The 25,171-nt window shown below is 46.3% G+C and overlaps 1 protein-coding gene across 1 annotated transcript in view; it reads right to left on the bottom strand.

Moving 5' to 3' along the window:
- The window catches only part of ABCB10 (ATP binding cassette subfamily B member 10), a 146,547-nt gene that overhangs the window by 57,040 nt on the left and 64,336 nt on the right, over positions 1–25,171 (bottom strand). Inside the window, exons 4-5 of the mRNA XM_030196479.1 lie at positions 20,678–20,812; positions 305–451 (exon numbers count right to left, since the gene is read on the bottom strand). Of these exons, the coding sequence (XP_030052339.1) occupies positions 305–451; positions 20,678–20,812 (282 nt within the window). The remainder of the gene's footprint in view (positions 1–304; positions 452–20,677; positions 20,813–25,171) is intronic.

The following is a 25,171-nucleotide window of genomic DNA, read 5'->3' as shown; positions in this document are numbered from 1 at the left end:
CGTACAGCTAGTGGATGAGTGAGGGTGACGGAAAGCTGTTCTTTCTGAACATCTACCCATTGGTAGACAGGTTAGTGCTATTTTGTTTGCATGCACCAAGAGTGAAGCACTTGATGAAGGAGCTCTCTAGAAGTCTTTAAGTGGCGGCACTCTATCAAAATGTCTGTTTTCCTGGATCTTCATTCATAGAAAACTGGCTTGGGCGCTTGAGGAACACAATATGCTTGCAAAATGCTACTTCCTCTCCCCTTCTAACTCTAACACATTTTTACCTTTATTAAACATAAATATCTTTTATACTTACTGTTCCAAAAAAGCCAGCTCGAGCTAATGCCTCTTTATTAGCTAATTGCAGCACACAATCTATTTTGCTTTGGTATTTTTCCATTTCAATCACTTCCTTCCCAAATGCCCGGACTGTTCTTAGGTTTCCAATGCGCTCTTCAGCTAACTATTTAAAAACAGAAAACAAAAATCTCAGTATTACAATGTTGCATCTGTGGTTCTCAGTATAAACCAAATACATATTTGCTCGTATCTCCGAATACTTCATCATATCTGCCTTGCCTGTAGTAAGACAGCGAAGGGATGAATAAATTCAGTAAAAAGAGGGTGGAAAGGACAAACAGCAAGAGAAAAGAGCATTTTCTACTTGCAAAAAATATATCAAAAATCTATTTTATATCCTAGTAGCTGATATTCAGCTAGTATCACAACCAGAATAAGTTAAATGTCACCTATACATAACAGAGGTGCCAATTATATATGCAATATTGTTCCTGTGCTGTCAATATAGGGGCAACTTGAAACCTGATGGACTCAACAATTTTGTCAAGCTAGCAAGTTGTTTAAACATTATTTTATTGTGTTAGGTTGTATTGTGTTATTTTACTATGAATGTAAGTGTGTAACCCATTCTAGGCATGGTCAGGAGGAGGGCTATAAAACTGAATGAATAAATAAATAAATAAATAAATAAAATAAAATAATAAATACATTTTATAACTGGATGTCCCCATTTAGATGCTCCAAAGGCACATGGTAGTAGCCTAGTTTATAAAGGCATATAGGCACCTAGATTCCATTATAGAATACTAGCATAACCTGGCATATACACACTTAGTATTTAGGCGTTTGTACTTATGCCAGCCATAGAGCTGGTGTTAAGTGCAAGGAAGCAGCAGAGACACATGTTAAATGGAAGCTCCGCCTATAGCTTGCCCATGCTCCGCCCCTGTGTATGCTCCTTTGAAAATATGCACTATGGAAGTTAAGTGGGTATTTGCAGAATAGCTTTTAGGCAGCATGCTGGCATATATGAAACCAATAGATAGAACCAATTTTATATATGCAGGTATCCACAACTCAAATTAGAAAAATAGTCCTAGCAATCACAAATTGCTTCATATTACATACAGATCTTATTGAAGAAACTGCAAGACCAGTATTAAAAAGGTAAAGTAAATAGTCCAGTATTGTAGATATTGTATAATATTCAAGATGTAAATGGTGAACAGAAACATTACTGAAGAAAACTCTTCTATTTATTGGCATAGTCTTTCCATGTAGAACCCTTTTTGAAAGATGAGACATGAAAAACTCCCAGAGAAAAATATCATTATATTTTGGGGTCTAAGAAGTACTTAAGTTGTGAGTGCAACATGATGTACACTCGAATGGACAATCAAACCATTATCTTGAGTAAATAAGTTTTATTGGAGGGTGTATGGACATTTTGTGCAGGTAAGGATACCCAAACTGAGTTGGGAGGAGTTGAGTGGCCTTGAGGCATATTTTCAAAGCACTTAGCCTTCCAAAGTTCCATAGGTTTCTATGGAACTTTGGAAGGCTAAGTGCTTTGAAAATATGCCTCCTAGTGGTTAGGGTGGTGGACTTTGGTCCTGGGGAACTGAGGAACTGAGTTTGATTCCCACTTCAGGCACAGGCAGCTCCTTGTGACTCTGGGCAAGTCACTTAACCCTCCATTGCCCCATGTAAGCCGCATTGAGCCTGCCATGAGTGGGAAAGCGAGGGGTACAAATGAAATAAAAATAAAATAAAAATAATTTGTAGCTAGGAGGATAACCTTTGGTTTGTGGATTTGAATATTTTGCATCATTCTGGATATGAAGGAAATGATGAGAATGGATACAGGAATGTTTCATTCCGCAGGATGAGAAATGTGCATGCAAATAGCCTGGCTGGGGGTGGGATCTAGGAGCAAAAGTGGGTACACTTTGCATTGAGCAGCAATGGCGTAGCCAGACAGTCAGTTCTGGGTGGGCCTGATCCCAAAGTGGGTGGGCATAAAATTTTCTCTGCCTCGCTCTACCCTGACCTCAAAATATAAATACACTTTATCTGAAGGTGGTCAGAACTCCCTTATACCAAGTTTGGCAGGAAGCAGCAACGTCCCTAAGCCACTGATGCCAGCACCCCAAACATGCTTAGTTGTTGGTGGCTCAAGGATGCTGTCGCCGACTGCATAGCTTGGTAAAATTGAGTTCTGGTCATCTTTGAAGGAGGTCCTCAGCTGGGGATGCTTGGGGATCCCTAACAGCTTTACAGCAAGAGTAACAACCAGTGTTAAGACATGCTAGGGCCCAGGTCATAAAGTAAAGAAGGCCCCTTCCCTCCGCTGATTTCCCCACCTCCCATTACTACAACACCAACAAAGCTCTCTTGAGCAGGGACTGTCCTTCCCCATGTTTAAACTTGTACAGCGCTGCGTAACCCTGGTAGCGCTATAGAAATGCTAAGTAGTAGTAGTAGTAGTAACACCAACAGACCCTCACCAAATACAGAACAAGGGATCACATATAAGAAATAAAAATATATAGACAAAAATTGAACTGGGAACCCCAAGAAGTTAAACTTAGCATGTACTGCAAACCTGGAAATATAAAAACAAAAATACATTTCCTTTTCTACTGAACACAACACAAAGACATTTACTAAGTACATTTCCAAAAGATAGCAAATTCCATTTAAAACATTCAAAATAAAATGCTTTTTTCTACCTTTGAGGTCTGGACATTTTATTTTTCCATCATGTTGGTTCCACAGCTTCTCTTTTCTGCTATCCTATCAGTCATCTGCTAATTCAAGCAGCTGCTGTCCCTTTGTCTTTTCTCCTCTCTCCTGTCTATTCCCTCACTACACCTGCTTCTGATATATTGATCGTTCCTTTTTATCTTTCCTCTTTTTTTTTCTTTTCTGCCTGTCAACTCAAATTTCACCCTCTCTCACACTTCTCTCCTACTTTTTACTTTTCAGCCACCTATCATATTTCCATCTTCTTCTCTCACCCACTAGCTTTCCCAGTCTCCATCTCACTCCTTCCCCAGCCCTCTTACTCCTTTTAACCTTTAATCTACTCTCCATTACCATTTTTATGCCCTCTGTAATCACTATCCTCTCATTTATTTTTCTTGCCATCCCCTTGCTGGCCACTCCCCATGGTTCCACCATTCCCAGAGTCTTCTTCCCTCCACCCTTCTTGCCCAGGATCTGCTCCCTCTTTCTCCCCTCCCCACTCTTGTAGCCTAACATCTCCGTCCCTTCTTTCTTCCCTCCTGCCCTCTCCCCCATGGTTCTCTCTTCCCTCACTCCCATTGTCAGTCATCTCTCCATCACTCCTTTCTGCTCCTGGATCCAACATCTTCTTCTTTCTCCCCTCTTCACCCCCTACGTATCTCTCCCTCCCTCTTACCTACCCCCATGTCCAACATCTCTCTCCCTCCCTTGTGCCCCGAGTCCAACATCTCTCTTCCCTCTCCCCTCATGCAGCATTCTCTCCCTTCCTCTATCATGTTCAACATTTTTGCTTTCTTCTCCATGCACCATTTCTCTCTCCCTCTCCCCCACTGTCTACAATTTCTCACTCTCTCACCCCTCTACCATCTCCGTACAGCATTTCTCCCTCCCCTCCACATACAAGATTTCTCCCTTTCTCAGCCCTCTCCATCCCTTTGCTGCATTTCTTCCTTCCTACCCCTTCCACCCTATGTCCAGCAATTCTCCCTCTCTCGCCCTTGCCATGGAGCATCTCTCTTTCTTTCCCTCCCCCACCCTAAACTCTCCCTCTCACTTCAATGGGTCCCCGACAGGGGTAGTGATTCCCACACACTACCTTGCCACTAACCAGGAAGCCTCCCCTCTGTCGCATCCTGCCCATGCAGAAATAGGAAGTTGTGACAGAGGGGAGATTTCTGGGTTAGTGGCAGGTAATGTGTGGGAATCGCTACTGCTGCCCCATTGAAGCGAGTGACGCTTCCTAAGGGAGGGAGAAGCAGGACTATGGGAGCCCATCCTACTCCCCCCATGCCAGTACTGCCAAGAGTGCACCACTGTGGCTGCACCCCTGTTGAGCAGGGAAGGAAATAGAAGTATGTTCAGAACACCCCAATTTTTGTAGAGGAATTGAAAGGTGGTGTTCTCTTCTTTCCTACCCCCTCCACCCTATGTCGAGCAATTCTTCCTGTTTGACTTCAGGCTATTTGATCTTAAAGCAGGTGACTTGAAATTCTGGAAGACGTTTCTAATTGCTCTTAATTCTAATGAATTTATGGGGCAAAAAATGTTTCCAGGATGTCCACTATCCCAGGTTTGGTAATCGTTATGTGAGCTCCTTGACCAGGTCAGTGATGCATTTGTAGTCAGATTTCTGATTGGAATAGTTGGGTAGCAAAACTTCTCTATTCTGAGGCTGATGCCATTCAGCCACCAGAGAAGAGGTTTCTGCAGTCTGTGAGACAACTGAATGGGAGACAAACGCCTAGTACTTTTTGACTCCAAACTGTTTGGCAAGAAGAAAAAATCTGAGTCAGAAAACACAGCTGTTAGAAGAGCAGTCAGAAAATCAGCAGCGCTACCTTCAGTACAAGAACTAACTTTCCTTTCAGGCATAGTAAGAACAGTGAAGAGTTAAACAACTATTGCCCAGATGCACTAACTCCACAGGAAAAGCCCTTCCCTTACCTATCCCCAGTTGCTGCTTAGCAATTCTGAAAAAAAAGGGTATGCACGAAGGATATCACATGCAAATGAGCTGCTCGCTGTTAGCTCATTTGAATACGATTTCCTTCCTTGGGGGGGAAGCCAGTTAGTCAGCTGAGCATGCACAGAGCAGCCAAACATTAAGCGTGGCTGCTCTGCACATGCCAAAAGCGGCCTCGTACACACAGACAAGCTGCGTGTATAATAGCCATTTCCAGCCTCCAATAAATTGCCACAGAAGTGCCTGTTATGCTTCTTGCATTTAAAAAAAAGTAGAAGTGCCTGCCAATCACAGTGCGTATAATCTGGTAGACGATGGCCATTGGGAGAAGCAAGAACTGGCAGATCAACAACTTCCTTGCACCAGTAACAGCTCACAGCAGCCACAACCAGGCATTAACGAGAGGTGCAGACACTCGTTTTCCATGGTAAAGGTAGGGGCTGCTTTTGTGAATGGGGTCAGAAAACGGCTGAGCATCAACTTGCATGCACATTATAATACTAATTAGCTCATTATAATAGTTTTTAGATCATTTGCATTCCGTTTTCATTAGCTGCTACATGGACAGGAAAACGGCTCGGAGAACCCTTTTGTACATGTTTTGTTTTACTACTTGCTCGCTAAACCAGCTAGAACTGGTTTAAAAACCACGTTGCTGGTTCCTTAGGTTTAGTGAATCAGGCTCTATGTCCCAGTCCTTCACCTCTGTCACTCCCTAGCAATAGAAATACTTTTGGGGTTTTTTTTAATGGAAGTGTAAAGGAGCAATGTAATGGTCACAGCAACTGCCGAGAACCAGTACAGAGATCCAGAGGTTGCCAGTTCAAATCCCCATGCATGTCATCATAGATCTCAAAATTTCAGCGCCCGAGGGTGGGGGGGGGGGGGAGATGCCATTTAAGCAATGGGCTTCCCCTGACCACATGTGGTGCCATTTATTGATGCTGGCGCTAAGGTGAAAAAGAACGTGACAGAATGATGGCACCGAGGTGGAAACTCTTTCTGCGCCGGTGAATCATGGACAGAGTCATGTTCAGTCCTATGCCCTGATTTGTGTAGAGAGACAGCAGCCTGCTGAAAAAGAAGAGCCTGAGCCAGTGAAGAATGGGAGGAGAGTTGAGTGTTTGAAGTTATCTTGCTACTTTCTCCCATCTGCTCAGCACCTTTGTATTAAGAGGGCTTAAAAGCAGACTTGCAAGAAATTCTCCTTTTATCTTTCAGGCTCTCGGAGACATTTGAGCACAAGCGAATATAAGCGAACTGAGGAGAGAAATACCTCTCAAGGTGCTAACTGTACTGTGGAAATAACGAAACAAATACTGAGGAGTATGCAGTACAGTAGAAGGTACAGTGAATGATACATACCTGTAGCAGGTGTTCTCCGAGGACAGCAGGCTGATTGTTCTCACGACTGGGTGACGTCTGCGGCAGCCCCCACCAACCGGAAGAAGCTTCGCGGGTGGTCCGCACGCAGGGCACGCCCACCGCGCATGCGCGGCCGTCTTCCCACCCGTGCGCGACCGTTCCCGCCAGTTGAATGACAAGCAAGAAACAACATGAAAACGCAACTCCAAAGGGGAGGAGGGAGGGTAGGTGAGAACAATCAGCCTGCTGTCCTCGGAGAACACCTGCTACAGGTATGTATCATTCACTTTCTCCGAGGACAAGCAGGCTGCTTGTTCTCACGACTGGGGTATCCCTAGCTCTCAGGCTCACTCAAAACAAGAACCCAGGTCAATTGAACCTCGCAACGGCGAGGGCATAACAGAAATTGACCTACGAAGAACAACTAACTGAGAGTGCAGCCTGACCAGAATAAATTCGGGTCCTGGAGGGTGGAGTTGGATTTACACCCCAAACAGATTCTGCAGCACCGACTGCCCGAACCGACTGTCGCGTCGGGTATCCTGCTGGAGGCAGTAATGTGATGTGAATGTGTGGACAGATGACCACGTCGCAGCCTTGCAGATCTCTTCAATAGTGGCTGACTTCAAGTGGGCCACTGACGCTGCCATGGCTCTAACACTATGAGCCGTGACATGACCCTCAAGAGCCAGCCCAGCCTGGGCGTAAGTGAAGGAAATGCAATCTGCTAGCCAATTGGAGATGGTGCGTTTCCCGACAGCGACCCCTAGCCTGTTAGGGTCGAAAGAAACAAACAATTGGGCGGACTGTCTGTGGGGCTGTGTCCGCTCCAAGTAGAAGGCCAATGCTCTCTTGCAGTCCAATGTGTGCAACTGACGTTCAGCAGGGCGGGTATGCGGCCTGGGGAAGAATGTTGGCAAGACAATTGACTGGTTAAGATGGAACTCCGACACCACCTTCGGCAGGAACTTTGGGTGGGTGCGGAGCACTACTCTGTTGTGATGAAATTTGGTATATGGAGCATGAGCTACCAGGGCTTGAAGCTCACTGACCCTACGATCTGAAGTAACTGCCACCAAGAAAATGACCTTCCAGGTCAAGTACTTCAGATGGCAGGTATTCAGTGGCTCAAAAGGAGGTTTCATCAGCTGGGTGAGGACGACGTTGAGATCCCATGACACCGTGGGAGGCTTGATAGGGGGCTTTGACAAAAGCAAGCCTCTCATGAATTGGACGACTAAAGGCTCTCCAGAGATGGCTTTACCTTCCACACGATAATGGTAAGCACTAATCGCACTAAGGTGATTCCTTACTGAGTTGGTCTTCAGGCCAGACTCTGATAAGTGCAGAAGGTATTCAAGCAGGTTCTGTGCAGGACAAGAACGAGGTTCTAGGGCCTTGCTCTCACACCAAACGACAAACCTCCTCCACTTGAAAAAGTAACTCTTTTTAGTGGAATCCTTCCTAGAGGCAAGCAAGACACGGGAGACACCCTCAGACAGACCTGTTGAATAAAAGCATAAAAAAATAGAAGTGGAAAGCTTCAAAGAACATGCAGAGCAAGCTGTTTCAACACTAAATCTCCTGCGACATGAGGCCCACATCAGCCAAAGGCACGGCTCCAGAAAGTCTGGCAAGAAGGGGGAGCAATAACAGAAAGCAGATGTTCTGCACATTTAACAGTTTGTGGTATTCAGAGACTTGCACAGGGATGTTGTATAGTCAGATGCCAAAGACAAATGCTATATAAGACCAATGAGAGATCTGTACCTTAAGCATTCTGACTGCTTTGTCTGAACATGCTTCCTGCATACCTCATTAAAAGGTATGCAGTATAATTGTAAATAAACATTTTATATTGAATATGAAATTCGTCTAACCTTTTCTTCAAAGTGGCGAGCCAGCCAGGAGTGAAGATTTATGCCGCACACGGAAAAGAGAAGGCGAGACGAATGACAAATTGTTTGTTGTTAACGAAGTTTTTTACAGGATTTTGAGAGAGAGCAAGCGTTGTTTACGCCTGATTTCTGTGTACCACGGATTTGGGAGTGATCAACCTACTGAAGTGGACATACAGGTGACGACTCCTGGGCTTGCTAAAGAGAAATAAGAAGACGCGTGAGTAAGCTTACATTGTGGACTTATTAGTAGTATATTTGTTTAGCTTTGTAGTTTTCTTTTTTGTATATTTTCTTTGTTTAAGTGCATTAGTATATTTTTGTAGGTTGTGGCTCTATAGGAGAAATTTTAATAGTCAGAATAAAATGGAAGGGAAAGGGGCAGATAAGAAAGAAAAGCCTCCTGTATATGCTTTGTATTTAGATTTAGATAGTCAAAAAAAATGCTCCCCTTTGCAGCATGTCATAGAATTATTCCCGTTAGAAAAAAAACAGATTGAAAAAATACATGAGAAATGGGTCAAATATGATGCAAACTGGTCTCAGTATGGATCGTTTGATCGTCCAAAATTATTATCTCTCCTGAGATACTTACAAGAAAATAAAAATAAGCAGAAGAAAAGTTTAGAGAAGCATCTTACAATTTGGAATTTATTTTCTGTAGCAGCAGATCTTTTCCATGCAGATGTTGAAAAAATACAGCAAGAACAGGAAAAGCAGCCTTTGGTTCAGCCTGAAGGTTGAGGAATGTCATCTGGTTTTGATTTCTCGGGTGTCTGGCTTAAGCTACAGGTTAGAAAGGTCAGGAAGAACTGAAATTTGTTTTGTTCCTTTTAAAAGATTGTTTTAGATTAGATTTAAATAAGTTTGATTTTGTCTTATAAGGTGATCTCTGTTTATTTTAAAATATGTGTTACTCTGTTTAATTAATAAGTTCTAGTTCTCTATGTGGAATGTCTTTGCAATTTAACTTTGTTTGACCCTTTTTTAAGTGAGATTCCTGCAGTGTTAAGAGATCATCTGGTTTGAATTAGTCACAGTCCTAGCTAGTTTTGTGTGTAGGGCTAATAGGTGAAAGACGTGATTTAAAATCTCTAATAACCTCTGAACAATATGATTTGTCAACATAATTTGAGGCTGAGGGACGGCTACGGGTTAGTCCCGAGACCTCAACAAAAACCAAAGGTAATCCTGTTCAAATTGACACCCAGACCGTCAAAGGCAATTTTTAGGGAAACCCATGTAGCTGCAGAGCTTGTGAGAATGGATAAAATCAAATGTGGGGAGTTACTAAAAACCTGTTGGAAGTTAAACATCTCCCCTTCCCCCGTGACAAGGGAGGACCTACATCACTTGAGGATGTATAGAATGAGGCATATCGGTGGACTAGGATGCCGCAAGGCTTTACTGATAGTCCATCGGTATTCTCAAAACAACTAATGATGGATTTAAAGGATTTCAGGAGTCAATTGCCTGACACGGTGTCATTGTTTGTCTATGTAGATGATATTCTATTGTCTGCTGAGACTGAAGCAGAATGCCTAGAATGGACTAGAAAATTATTTTTGTTATTAGGAGAGTTAGGGTATAAATGTAATAAGGAAAAATGTGTTATAGCCCAGTCTACTGTCACCTTTTTAGGACAAAATGTTTCAGCAGAACATAAGGTCATTATACCTGAAGTTATATCTATTTTAAATGAAACCCCAGTACCGCAAACAGTTACCCAGTTACGTGCTGTTTTGGGAATGTTAAATTACTGCAGACAATGGATACCAAATTATACACAAAAAGTAATGAGACTTTATAAACATTTGAAACTGCCCGCAGCCACACCAAAGAATACACTAATTGTGTTGGAAGAGCAGGATAAAATAGTGCTGGCTAAGATTGTGAGGGATTTGTTATCCCCAGGACCTTTAGCAGTAATAGATATACAATCACCTGTGCATTTGTGGGTAAAAGACATGGGAAACAGTTGGGCAGCTATGATTAATCAAAATAATGAAGTAAATACACCAGTAGCTTTTTTGTCAGGCTCTTTTAATCATGTGGAAAAGGGAATGAAAGAAATACCAAAGTTATTGACAGCTATTGTGGCAGCAGTAGGCAAATGGAGAGCACAAATGCCTTTTGTTCCTATTGTAATACATACCAACCACACGATTAAAACGCTGTTGAGCCCTAGCCAGACGGCATTGACAGCCACTAGATTTGGAAAATATCAAGCAGTACTTTTAGGACAAGATATAAGAATAATACCATTAACTAAAGAACAGAGAAATAAGATAGATCTGCTTTTTCCTGTCGATCAAGAGGGTGAGATTGATACTATAAAAATCCCTACATTTCACTGTCTTACTTTTGAACCCTTATTTGATGGGTTGATATGGTTTACAGATGGAGCTTGTGAAAGGACTGTTGCAGGCTTTGCCTGCGTGCAGGTAGATGAGAGTCTAAGAAAGATAATGCAAGTACAATATAAAACCCCTCCTGACCATACTGCACAGCATGCTGAACTTTTGGCCGTTATTACAGCCTTACAACACACTGATATGACTCAAAATGTCACTATATATACTGATAGTGGTTACGTTGCAAGTTCACTACAGTATCATATATTAAAATGGCAGCGTAGGGGGATGATAACCAGTGCAGGTAAAAATCTACAACATTACACATATTGGAAATTGCTGTTTGAAATTTTGGCAAGAAGGGAACGTGAAGGTAGAAAAACTGCAGTTGTGTGGACCCCGGCCCACACTGAAAGGCCAACCTTTGAGGCACTAGGTAATGCAATGGCTGATGCAGCAGCAACGGAGGTGGTTAAGCAAAGTGAAAAGATTTTGTATAATACTAGACAGACACAGGAAGGGCCACTTACGAATGTAGATAAGATTGAAATGTGGCAGCCAGAGGGACAGGAAAGTGAAAAATGGTTGAAGAGAGGATGTATGAAATTGGGAAGTGAATGGTTTAATGCAGAAGAAGGACAAAATTGACCCCATTCCAAATTCAGACAGGACGTCATTTCTTCCCGATGCAGACAGCAAGTACTGATAGCACAGCTCAGTACTGGCAAAAGCTACAACCGATGTTGAACCTGACAAGTGATATGATCCGAACAAATGTAGCATCACAGGCAGGGATTACTAATGATGTTTGTGCTTTTAAAGTAGGTGATCTAGTACTACGAAAGAACTTTACACATAAAACATGGAAGGATCCTGTGTATGTAGGACCTTTTGCTATCACAGCCCTTACTCAGACCGCTGCCCGTCTGGAAGGTCATACTTCTTGGATACATTTATCAGATATTCGACGAACTAATAATATTGAAATGGACAAAGAATAAACAAACATCATGTCCCTAAACATGATGGTATTGGGATGTTGTTGTTTTGTTGTTGTTTGTTAATGGACAATGAATACATATAGACTTGTTACAGCGGCCAAGATGTTGAATTTGACTGATTGTATCATATGTGCCCACTGACTGACATCATCCTTGTCCTTGCCAGCTATGATATATGGGACTACAATGATAAAATCATGTCTGTTATCCCAATAATACCTGTGTAAGGGATGATGGAAACTTCATTGGACAAATGAGACTATTTATAAGCAAGCCTTGCTTATGGACAAGTACCCACAGACATCATTTTGGTGTCTGATTAATAGTATGACAACTGGAAACATTCCCCTGATAAAGTGCAATTACACGCACAATGTTGTAACAGGTAATTGGTCTATAGGAGGAAATACAGTGATTGTAAATGTCACAGCCACCAAAGAAAAGTGTGGCAATAAAACAAGCTGCAATAAGACTTTAACTCAATGGTATGTAACAACTGATTCAATGAATGTTATGCTTTTAATTTGTGTAATTTTTAATGCCACATCAGCTAATGAAAAGTAAGAATGAATGACAGTGTATTCCCCTTTGATGAAGCTCACTGTCCTATAAATTATATACCTCAAGAGATATAAAATTTGTACCCTAGTACAATTGAATCTGTTTAATACTGTGTAACATGTGTATTAGCATGTTTGCAAAGATGTGCCAGGATGCTTTTAATGACAATGGTAACTGAAATCAAGAATGAATAGAACTTTAATATGTCAGCCAAAAATATTGAAAAAGCGTGCAGAAACTGAATGCCACAAACATGGGGGAGGAGATTTAGAAGGGAGGTAAGGAAACAGACTGGAGCTGAAACAGATGTTTGAGTCCTGGAATACCAGGCCTCAAAAGGGAGGATTTGTTGAATAAAAGCATAAAAAAATAGAAGTGGAAAGCTTCAAAGAACATGCAGAGCAAGCTGTTTCAACACTAAATCTCCTGAGACATGAGGCCCACATCAGCCAAAGGCACGGCTCCAGAAAGTCTGGCAAGAAGGGGGAGCAATAACAGAAAGCAGATGTTCTGCACATTTAACAGTTTGTGGTATTCAGAGACTTGCACAGGGATGTTGTATAGTCAGATGCCAAAGACAAATGCTATATAAGACCAATGAGAGATCTGTACCTTAAGCATTCTGACTGCTTTGTCTGAACATGCTTCCTGCATACCTCATTAAAAGGTATGCAGTATAATTGTAAATAAACATTTTATATTGAATATGAAATTCGTCTAACCTTTTCTTCAGACCCAACGCAGTGAAGTCTACGCCCTCAACATCCAGGCCGTGAGAGCCAGAGACTGAAGGTTGGGGTGCAGCAATGCTCTGCCGTTCTGCGAGATGAGAGTCGGAAAACACTCCAATCTCCACGGTTCTTCTGAGGACAACTCCAGAAGAAGAGGGAACCAGATCTGACGGGGCCAAAAGGGCGCTATCAGGATCATGGTGCCGTGGTCTTGCTTGAGCTTCAGTAAGGTCTTCCCCACCAAAGGTATGGGAGGATAAGCATACAGGAGGCAGGTCCCCCAATGGAGGAGAAAGGCATCCGACGCCAGTCTGCCATGTGCCTGTAGTCTGGAACAGAACAGAGGCAGCTTGTGGTTGGTCTGAGAGGCGAAAAGGTCCACCGAGGGGGTGCCCCACTCTCGGAAGATCTTGCGTACCACTCTGGAATGGAGCGACCACTCGTGCGGTTGCATGACTCTGCTCAGTCTGTCGGCCAGACTGTTGTTTACACCTGCCAGGTATGTGGCTTGGAGGAGCATGCCGAACCGGCAGGCCCACTGCCACATGCCCACGGCTTCCTGACACAAGAGGCGAGATCCGGTGCCCCCCTGCTTGTTGGTGTAATACATTGCAACCTGATTGTCTGTCCGAATTTGGATAATTTGGCAGGACAGCCGATCTCTGAAAGCCTTCAGTGTGTTCCAGATCGCTCGGAGCTCCAGGAGGTTGATCTGCAGATCCTTTTCCTGGAGGGACCACAGACCCTGGGTGTGGAGCCCATCGACATGAGCCCCCCACCCCAGGCGAGATGCATCCGTCGTCAGCACTTTCGTGGCCTGCGGAATTTGGAATGGACGTCCCAGGGTCAAATTGGTCCGAATGGTCCACCAGAGCAGTGAAGTGCGGCAACTGGTGGAGAGGCGGATGACATCTTCTAGATTCCCGGTGGCTTGGAACCACTGGGAAGCTAGGGTCCATTGAGCAGATCTCATGTGAAGACGAGCCATGGGAGTCACATGAACTGTGGAGGCCATATGACCCAGAAGTCTCAACATCTGCCGAGCTGTGACCTGCTGAGACGCTCCGGTCTGCGAAGCCAGGGCCAGGAGGTTGTTGGCCCTCGCCTCGGGAAGGAAGGCCTGAGCCGTCTGGGTATTCAGCAGGGCTCCTATGAATTCCAGAGACTGAGTTGGCTGGAGATGGGACTTTGGGTAATTTATCACAAACCCCAGCAGCTCCAGAAGTTGAATAGTGCACTGCATAGACCGGAGGGCTCCTGCCTCCGAGGTGCTCTTGACCAGCCAATCGTCGAGATATGGGAACACGTGCACTCCCAGCTTGCGTAGGTAGGCCGCTACCACCACGAGGCACTTTGTAAACACTCGTGGGGCAGAGGCGAGCCCAAAGGGCAGCACACAATACTGAAAGTGCCGTGCGCCCAGGCGGAATCTGAGATACTGTCTGTGAGCTGGCAGTATCGGAATGTGAGTGTATGAGTCCTTTAAATCCAGGGAACATAGCCAATCGTTTTTCTGAATCATTGGCAGAAGGGTGCCCAAGGAAAGCATCCTGAACTTTTCTTTGACCAGGAATTTGTTCAGGCCTCTCAGGTCTAGGATGGGACGCATCCCCCCTGTTTTCTTTTCCACAAGGAAGTACCTGGAATAGAATCCCTGCCCTTCCTGCCCGGGTGGTACGGGCTCGACCGCATTGGCGCTGAGAAGGGCGGAGAGTTCCTCTGCAAGTACCTGCTTGTGATGGGAGCTGAAGGATTGAGCTCCCGGAGGACAATTTAGTGGCAGGGAGGCCAAATTCAGGGCGTATCCGCACCGCACTATTTGAAGAACCCACTGATCGGAGGTTAAGGGAGGCCACCTTTGGTGAAAAAATTTTAACCTCCCTCCGACCGGCAGATCGTCCGGTACGGACACTTTGAGGGCGACTATGTTCCCGTGGATCCAGTCAAAAGCCCGTCCCTGGCTTTTGCTGTGGAGGCGCAGGGGGCTGCTTAGGCGCACGCTGTTGACGAGAACGAGCGCGCTGGGGCTGTCCCTGTGCCTGACGAGGCCTTCGGGCCGGCTGGGTGAACCTACGCTTTGCAAAAGAATAGGGTGCAGCCTGCCGGGCCCGGGAAAAACGTCCACCTGCTGAGGTGGATGCTGAAGGCGCCCGGTGGGAGAGCTTGTCGAGGGCGGTTTCCCGCTGATGCAGTTGGTCCACCAGCTGCTCGACCTTCTCACCAAAAATGTTATCCCCCCGGCAAGGGACGTCGGCCAGTCTCTGCTGGGTGCGGTTGTCCAGGTCAGAGGCACGCAGCCATGAGAGCCTGCGCATCACTATACCTTGGGCCGCAGCACGAGATGCCACGTCACAGGTGTCATAGATACCCCTGGACAGGAACTTTCTACACGCCTTCAGCTGCCTGACCACCTCCTGATAAGGCCTGGACTGCTCCGGCGGGAGCTTATCGACCAGGTCCGCCAGTTGCTTCACATTGTTCCGCATGTGGATGCTCGTATAGAGCTGGTATGACTGGATGCGGGTCACGAGCACGGAGTATTGGTAGGCCTTCCTCCCAAACGAGTCCAGAGTGCGAGACTCCCGCCCCGGGGGCGCCGAGGCGGTATCCCTCGAACTCCGTGCCCTCTTGAGAGCAGAATCCACGACCGCCGAGTCATGGAGCAATTGGGGCCGCATCAACTCTGGGTCCGAGTGGATTCTGTACTGGGACTGCTTTCTTGGGAATGGTGGGATTAGATAATGGTCTCATCCAGTTCCGAAGCAGTGTCTCTTTGAGGACATTGTGCAACGGCACCGTGGAGGACTCTCTAGGTGGTGATGGATAGTCGAGGACCTCGAGCATCTCAGCCCTCGGCTCATCCACAGAGACCACGGGGAAGGGAATGCAAATCGACATGTCCCTTACAAAGGAGGCAAAGGAGAGACTCTCAGGGGGCGAGAGCTTTCTCTCTGGTGAAGGCGTGGGGTCCGAGGGAAGACCCGCAGACTCCTCTGAGGAGAAATATCTGGGGTCCTCCTCTTCCCCCCACGAGGCCTCTTCCTCGGTATCGGACATGAGCTCATGTAGCTGAGTCCTAAACCGGGCCCGGCTCGACGTCGAGGCACCGAGGCCTCGGTGTCGTCGAGCGGTGGACTCCCGCGCCGGCGGGGACGAAGCTCCCTCCATCGACGGGGACTCCACCTGCGTGGCGGTCGAGACCGGCGCCGCAAGTGGCGGCGGCGTCGACGGCCTCGGCACCGGGCTAGGCTCGCCGGTGCCACAGTCATTGGCGCCGAGGGCGCAAGCACCCCCGGCGCCGGCACAGCCTGGCGCATCAGCCCTTCCAGGATCCCCGGAAGGATGGCTCGGAGGCACTCGTCCAGGCCCGCTGTTGGGAAAGACGTGGGGGCCGGTAGAGGCGTCGGTGCCGGAAGCTGCTCGGGTCCAGGAGACTGCACCGAAGTGCTGGGACCCTGACGTGGCGGTACCTCCACCACCGAGGGGGACCTTTCCTCTCGACGCGGACGCTTCGGCGTCAACTCCTCCCCGGTACCGAGCGTCGAGGGCGACCGGTGACGGTGCTTCTTAGCCTTCTTGCGGTGCCCGTCACCGGTGCCAGGTGGTATGGAGGAGGAGGAGGTCGATCCCCCTCGGTCCCGAGGAACCGGGTCAGACAGGGTTCGGTCCCGAGGGCCACGGGCTGAGGGAGTGACCGGGGCCGACTGCCCACGCGGCCTCTCACCCCTACCCTCACCGGAGGACCGGCGGGCCGACGGAACCTGTGCTCCTGGGGTCGATGCCATCGGTGCCGATTTCTCGGGCGTTGATACCGGTACCGAAGGACCGGGCGTCGATACCGATGCCGTCGAGGTCGACGTCGAGGGGCCGGCGCAAGTTCCAAAAAGACGGTCCCGCAGAACTTGCCTCGCAACCTGAGTCCGTTTCCGGAGACCGAGACACAGAGAACACGACTTGATATTGTGCTCCGGCCCGAGGCACTGGAGGCACCAAGCGTGGGTGTCGGTCTGCGAGATCGGCCGGCCGCACCGACCACACTTCTTAAATCCACTCGGGACCTTCGAGGACATCGACGGAAAAATCGCGTCGGCGAAGTTAAAGTCGTCGATGGTGGCGGAAATCACACCTCGAAAAAATAAATCAATCGCGCGGCCACAGGGCCACAACGCGACGCCCTCGCTAGAAAACGAGGGAAAAGGAGCGCGTGCTCTCTTTTTTTTTTTTTTTTTTTTTAAAAGAAAGAAAAAACTGGAGCGCGCGGCAACCGAACTGAACGAAAAATAAACAAAATCGCGTAAACGCGACGGTCTTTCCGGGGCTGCTAAGAGAGAGCGGCGACGGCACGACTCTCTCCAGGCGCGGAAAAGAAAAGACTGGCGGGAACGGTTGCGCACGGGCGGGAAGACGGCCGCACATGCGCGGTGGGCGTGCCCTGCGTGCGGACCGCCCGCGAAGCTTCTTCCGGTTGGTGGGGGCTGCCGCGGACGTCACCCAGTCGTGAGAACAAGCAGCCTGCTTGTCCTCGGAGAAAGTACTGGTACAGTGGGCAGGCATTTACGCGCATGTGTCTTTTCTAGAGATTTTGCTGCTTGGAATCCTCTCCGATAAGGAACAGTCACCCGGTGATGTAACAACTTGTGTGGATTAAATATACAGGCTGTCCATGAAGAATAAAGCATCTAATTCATGGTTGCTATTTCCTTGTAAGGGAGTGTATGTTCCCTATGCCCTAGATGGGGTTAAAGCCAGAAGGAAAAGGAGCAATACTACAGTTCCCAATGGGCTGTGCTGATTATGAGTCAATAAAGCTGAAGAGAACAGTGGAGGAAAGGAGAAACAGGGGTGATATGATACAGACGTTCAAATATTTGAAAGGTATTAATCCGCAAACGAACCTTTTCCGGAGATGGGAAGGTGGTAGAACGAGAGGACATGAAATGAGATTGAAGGGAGGCAGACTCAAGAAAAATGTCAGGAAGTATTTTTTCACGGAGAGAGTAGTGGATGCTTGGAATGCCCTCCCGCGGGAGGTGGTGGAAATGAAAACGGTAACGGAATTCAAACATGCGTGGGATAAGCATAAAGGAATCCTGTGCCGAAGGAATGGATCCTCAGGAGCTTAGTCAAGATCGGGAGGCGGGGCTGGTAGTTGGGAGACGGGGATCGTGCTGGGCAGACTTATACGGTCTGTGCCAGAGCCGGTGGTGGGCAGCGGGACTGGTGGTTGGGAGGCAGGGATAGTGCTGGACAGACTTGTACAGTCTGTGCCAGAGCCGGTGGTTGGGAGGCAGGGATAGTGCTAGGCAGACTTATATGGTCTGTGCCCTGAAGAGCACAGGTACAAATCAAAGTAGGGTATACACAAAAAGCAGCAAATATGAGTTATCTTGTTGGGCAGACTGGATGGACCGTGCAGGTCTTTTTCTGCCGTCATCTACTATGTTACTATATATGTCTGGGAAGGACAGAACACCCCCCAAAGACAAGTACTCCTGGTGCATGATCAGGAAATGCATCACCAAAGCAGTGGAATGCACTTCAGAGTAGAGAGGTTTCCCCTGCTTCAGGCTCTATACAGCCACTGGCCAGATACATGGGGAAAGTTCTTGAAGGGTACCAGGACTAAGAAGTGGTAGACTTGCATCAATGGCACCAGGTGACGAGGCCAGGCTGGGCTCTTATTATCAAAAAGGAAAGAGAAAGGACTGCAGCTTTTGTTTGCCCGAGTTATTCAGCCCCATTTTATAAAGGGCATAAAAGTAGAATTGTGAGGCTCAGGTCAGGAAGCCGCAAGTTTCACAAGTTTTTTTTTTTGGAACAGAATCTGATAATGTAGTAACTGTTCCAAAAGACACAAGACATGGATGTTTGGAAACAAAGAACAGGCCCTACGAAACAAGACTGGAAAGGCAAATTATACTTCTTGATGGGAATGAGAAAAAATGACAGATAGACATAGGGGAAAATATAAGTCCAGTGCGGAGGAATGGCTGCAATTAGAGGGGGTGATTGGGGGGGGGGGGGGGGGAAGGGGAAAAATGAATGTTGACATTGCTTGAATGTTGATGATGTTGCTATGTGTAAGAGAATTGTTCTATACTACTTTACTTTGTTGAAACATTAATAAAAAGCTTTACAAAAAAAAAAAAAAAAAAAGACATGGATGTTTATGCACCGAGTGTGTGTGGCATAAACATCCATTTTAGGAAAAAAAAAGCCATAGAAAATCTTAACGGGTTGAAAACCACCGCATAAACGTATATGTGCCAGAAAAAAGGTGTTTTATCTTAGCCAATATAGAAATATAAAGGTGTATTTTCCTGGTGCTGTCACACAGACTAGCACCCCTTGCCAGTTTGACTTTTTGGGGGGACAAAACCATGGAGAAATTAAGGCCAGAATAATCCTTCCACTGGAATGCTGCTCAAATCAGAGAAATTTGCAAAAATCTAAATGTGCCTGATAGCAGGTGTAATCCTAAGGTCCATCTGTTACGATATCAACATTTATTCCCCTTCTGAAATGTGGAATAAATGTTTATCTCCTAGGCCTGCCATAGTCCCACTCAAAACACAATCAAATCATGCTCCCTTCCATTTGAATGCACTTGGGTTTTTGACTTGCATATCCTGGGTACCTAGATGTTTATGCAAGACAAACATCTAAGTACAGGTTTATTCAAGTCTCAAATTTGAATAACCTTTCAAAAATTACAGATATTATGTAATAAGCAGCCATGTACTTCCCTGTGTACAAAGCTATTGGAATTAAATCTGATCCTACAGAACCTGTGCTTCATTTGTACTGTGTTCAAGGGCACAGGAGAACCATGTCAGGCTATGCTATTAAAACTGGTGGTAGACAACCTGCAGGGAGCATCCTGGGATCTTCCCATGGGTACACCATTAAAATGCAGGTTTTCTTCTGCTTTTTCCAAGCAAATGGCTAGCCACGCTTGAGTGTCAGAGAGAAAAGAGGATAAGTGTAGTAGTGTTCGTAGAAGTTATTATTTATTGTTCATTATTCTGGCCTAACTCATTCACTTTTAGGCCTATAAATCCTACTATCACTGGTGACTTTCACTGTCCCAGGAATTAAGAATCAATATCCCTCTCCTCTTTGTGTGCACAAAGGACTCTGGGATTTGCAGTGCTCAGAGACCATGTCACATACAGCTGTGTAAATCCCTCAGCCCCTCAAACAACAAATCCTTGAAATTAACTGTACAAGTACACACACACTGTTCTACACAAGGGGCCTAGGCAATCTGCTGTTCAGAATAGCATAAACAGATGGAACTCTCTCCCTACCTGCCTCCCCAGTACAAAAGGAAACTGTCATTGGATGGAGGAGCTCTTTCTTTACCAAAGTATGGTGTTAACCAGTTGTCTTCAACACAATGGTCCATCACAATTTGGGTACCCACCAGGGGACTGGGCTCATGATTTCTCTGCTATGGCCCCAGTTCCTAAACAAAGCTACAGCCCAGCTGCAATAGCCCAGTGTCCATATTCTTTCAAGGGGTCCATGCTGAGACAGCCTCCATATTTACAAGGAACAGCTAGCAAACAATCCACAAAAGCAAGGCCCTGAGAGAGGGAGGGAGGGAGGAAAGAAAGAGAAACAGATAGAGACAATGACTTGAGCAGCTAAGAACACTATTTTTTCACTTACCTCGCCAGAACACCTATGCAACTCCCCACTATAAAATCTGCCTTGCTTTATAAACTTTAGGGACCTTCTACAAACTCCTTCAAGAACAATTTACCTGTGTGGCCTCTGCAAGTGAATCCTGAGTCAGTCTGGTAAGTCTGCGCAGGTATCTTCCATAGAGTACAGCGATGATGGCAAGGGGTGGCACAACACTCAAAACAAATGCAGCCAGTTTTGGTGAAACAAAAAACTATCATAAAAAAACACAACACACACATAAGTTATAACTTAACAACGTAAGTGTTGCCATACTGGACAGACTGTCATTGGAATGCTTTTGTGTTTCACTTATATATGCTGATATTTGTCAACATTTGCTTATTTCCAATCTGAAGAAGGGTTACCTTTGAAAGCTAATCAAAAAATATATATTGTTAGTCCAATAAAAAAGGTTTCATCTTATTTTCTTTTCTATGTTTTGATTTATTTCTATTTATTACCTTTCAAAGTGGACTAACAAGGCTACCACACCACTTTACTCAAATCTGTAAGGAAAAGGAAATGGAGAAATTATTTCTTACCTGCCAATTTATTTTCCTTTAGTTGCAAAAGATCAATCCAGGACTTATGGGTTATGCCCGTCTGCCAGCAGGTGAGACAGAGGACATGGAATTGCACTATACACCCTAAGCCCAAGTGCCCAGTGACGCAATTCAGTATTTCACTAACAAAGCAGCTATGAAAAAATGTTAGAATACCTTTCAACTGGGAAGGTCTCCTTCCTTAAACTTTAGAATCATAATGGTGGCATGCAGGGCCGGTCTTAGGTAGAGGCGACCAAGGCGGCCGCATAGGGCCCCGCGCCTAAGGGGGCCCCGCTCTGCCTCCGCTCCGACCTCCGCTCGCCTCTGACGACCGTCCGCATCATTCATGATGATCCCGTGGCTCGGCCACTCCACTTCTGGGGAGGAGAGGTTTCATGATAGCATTGTGCTTATTATTTCAATCAGTTGTTTTGTACAAGTTTAGCTTCATTTGTCTTTATTTGAAACTAGTAAAAAAGCCCCGTTTCTGATGCAAATGAAACGGGGGCTAGCAAGGTTTTCTTCTGTGTGCATGTAGGACTGTGTGTGTCCCTGCCCTCTGCCCTCTCTCCCCCTGTGCTGTCTGTCCTCTCTGTCCCCTCCCCCCTTGGTCGAGTCCTTCAGTGTTAAGTTTCCTGCTGTGCTGTGTTTGTGTTACAGAGATAGTGAGGGCTTCTGCCCTCTCTCCCCTCCCCCCTCTGAGTCCTTCACTGTTACAGAGAGAGCGATTTGATTTCGTGCTTTGCTGTGTTTTCCTTCACTGTTTGTGTTACAGAGAGAGCGAGGGCGGGGCAGACACTCATGGGGAATCTGGATATCTCTCCCCCTTCACACTTCCGGCTGGAGGCTTCATTTAGAACGTTGGTGGTGCCTTTTATATAGAGAGATTTCATAAATAAAAAAATTTTCTAAAAATGGAATAATCTTATCAATGGGGTGGAGCTAGGGTGTGGGCGGAGCTAGGGCGGGGCTAGGATGGGGCCCCACTAAATTGGTCTGCACAGGGCCCCGCACTTGCTAAGACCGGCCCTGGTGGCATGAACCAAAAATTGTGAAAAACATCAATGAATATCATGGCAGAGAAGTCTTCAAACCAGCAATGAACAACTGAAACCAAACAGCAGAAAAAGAAATGGAGGGTTCCTGGATTGGTCCGTTGCAACTAAAGGAAAGAAAATTAGCAGGTAAGAACTAATTTCTCTTTCCTTAAAGTTAGCAACGGATCAATCCAGGACTTGTGGAATGTACAAAATGGAGAGCTGCATGGGAACGGTGTTAGGGGGAATCGCGTGGTTCCCCTCTATGTCCATGGGACTCCTATGGGGATGGAAGCAGGTCTTGCGGGGATCCCGCAGGGATAGATGCAGGTCCTGCAGGGTTCCCACGGTAATGTGGTGCCAGGTCAGCCTACCTATCCTTTCCTTATGCTATGGCAATTATAATAGCACTACAAAAAATTAATGGATATGGTTAATAGTATTGAAATCCTCATAACCACTGAGAGGGGAAGTTATCAACATGGGCAACTGTTAGGCTGAGTTATTTTACCATAAGCTGAGTTATTTAATCACAGGGGATGGAGGAGATTCCAGCAGGGATGGGTGGGTATGGGTGAAATTTCTGTCCCCGTGCAACTCTCTAGTACAAAAGCAGTCCTCAAGTAGGGCAGAAACCAGAAGCACTTCCACACTGGAACAAAGTGCCAAAAGAAGCATCCTGCCTAGCAGCCACGTCAATCCACTAGTGCTGAAGATAGGTAGCAGATCTGCAAATTTCGCCCAGGGGAACCGCATGACACTTAAGTGAATGATATAGCCACACCTCTAATAGAATGAGCTAAAAAAGCCTTCGGGGATTGTTTCCCTGACAGAAGATAGGAACCATAGCTTTAGAAGCTGTCTGGCCTTTCTTAGGACCAGAAAACAAAATGATGATCCAAAGTTCTGAAGTCATTAGTAACTTTCAAATAGCAAGGAAACACTCACTTAATGTCCAACAGCTGAAAGTGAGAGTAGTCCGATCCACTGTTCTCTTTATTGAAGGATGGGAGAAGCACGGCCTGATTTAATATGAAATGGAGAAACCACCTTAGGGAGAAAGGCGGAACACTATGGATGGAAATACCCTCCCTTTCCATAAATACTAAGAAGGAATCTCTACAACAAAGCGCTTGAAGCTTCAAAACCCATCTGGTTGATGCAATAGACACCAAAAGCACCAAGTAAGATCTTTCAAGGTTGCCCCATGAAGAGGCTCAAATGGAGTCCTATGAAGGGCACTAAAAACCAAATTGAAATTCCATTGCAGACAGATGGGCCAAAGAGGCAGCTGAAGCCGTTCTCCCCTTGAAGAAACCGCAGCTCATCCAGGCAGGATGCCAGGGAAGAGTTGTTAACATGACCTCTGTAGCAGGCTAAGGCCACCACATGAAATTTCAAGGAATTCAAGGCCAAGCCCTTCTTGAATCCCTCCTGAGGGCAAGAATCTGTGGGGAAAAAAGCTTAATAGGGAGAAACTGCCAACTCACTACACCAGGATTCAAATACCCTCATACCCTTGCATATGCCGTGAAAGTTGACCACTTCTTCGCCTGCAAGTGTGTGGTGATAATATCTTCTAGATAACCCTTCCTCTTTAGCCTCAACCTTTCAATAGCCAGTCCATAAGACCAAAGTGAGACGGACTGCCCATCCGAATGGGTCCTTGATGGAGAAAACCCACCTCCGAGGGGAGAGGAAGGGTATCGTCTACAAGGTGACAGATCAGATCTGCATACCAAGGCCTCCTGGCCAATCATGGGCCATAAGACCCTCCCTGACCAGATTTAGGGCCACCTGTCTCAGCACCCCGATGACCATCAGCCAAGGAGGAAACACGAAAAGAAGGGGAGTTCGTCAACCACAATTGCAGGAGGGCATCCATCCCCTAGGTTCACTCCCTCAGACTGAAGAATTTCATGCAATTGGCACTGCATCCCCTGGTCATCAGATCTAGGGCTGGGAGACCCCACTTTGAGGTTATGAGAGAGAACATATGATCCTACAGTTCCCACTCCACCAGGTCCAGCATGTTCTTGCTGTGATAGTTTGCTTGCGTGTTCAGAGTCCCAGCGATGTGAGCCGCTGAGATCACCTGCAGATTCTGCTCCATCACAAGAAAAAGGTGGTGAGCTACCAAGACCAAGGCTACACTCTGATTGACCCCTTGTCTGTTGACATAGGAAATCACTGTCGCATTGCCCAAGAGAATCAAGACAGGCTTAAGATGAAAGGTTGGGGTAAAGGCCACTAGAGCCCTGCAGATAGTCCTGAGTTCCAAATAGTTGAATGGCCAAGCCAACTCTATGGCAGACCATTTGTTCTGGGCCATGAGATGGAGATAATGAGCGCCCCAGCCTGCAATGCAGGCATCCTTGGTGACCACAATCCAGTTGGGGGCCACCAAAAAATTCCCTCAAAGAAGGCTGGACCAATTCAGCCACCAAGCCATGCTCCTCTTTGCCAGTTGAGTCCAGGGGATGAAGATACAATAATCTCAACTGATTGGAGACCACCAACTGAGAAGGGAGGCCTGTAGCAGCTGCAAATGTACCCTGGTCTAGAGGAACACATCCAAAGTTGCAGCCATCGAGTCCAGCACCTGTGTGTAATCCCACGCACGAGGAGAGGGAAGGCTCAAAAGATACCATATCTGCATCTGTAGCTTCAAGATCTTAGATGAAGACTAAAGACTCTCCCCAACAGTGTGTCGAAACACACTCCCAGATACTCAGGAGACTGGGAGGAAATCAGATGACTCTTGGAGAAGCTGATCACCCAACATAAGGGTGGGAGAAGAGACAACACCCTGCTGGTTGTAGCTAGGCTATCATAATAAGAAGAGGCCCTGATAAGTCAATTATCCAGGAAGGGATGAACCTGGATGCCCTGATGGCGGAGAAACGCCTCCACTACCACCATAATTTCGGAGAAGGCCCTGGGAGCTGTAAACAGGCTCTGAACTGGAAATACTTTCCTAGAACTGCA

The sequence above is a fragment of the Microcaecilia unicolor genome, chromosome 3, assembly GCF_901765095.1.
Source record: "Microcaecilia unicolor chromosome 3, aMicUni1.1, whole genome shotgun sequence".
Classification (NCBI taxonomy): Eukaryota; Metazoa; Chordata; class Amphibia; order Gymnophiona; family Siphonopidae; genus Microcaecilia; species Microcaecilia unicolor.
This window is presented reverse-complemented; position numbering and strand designations above follow the sequence as displayed.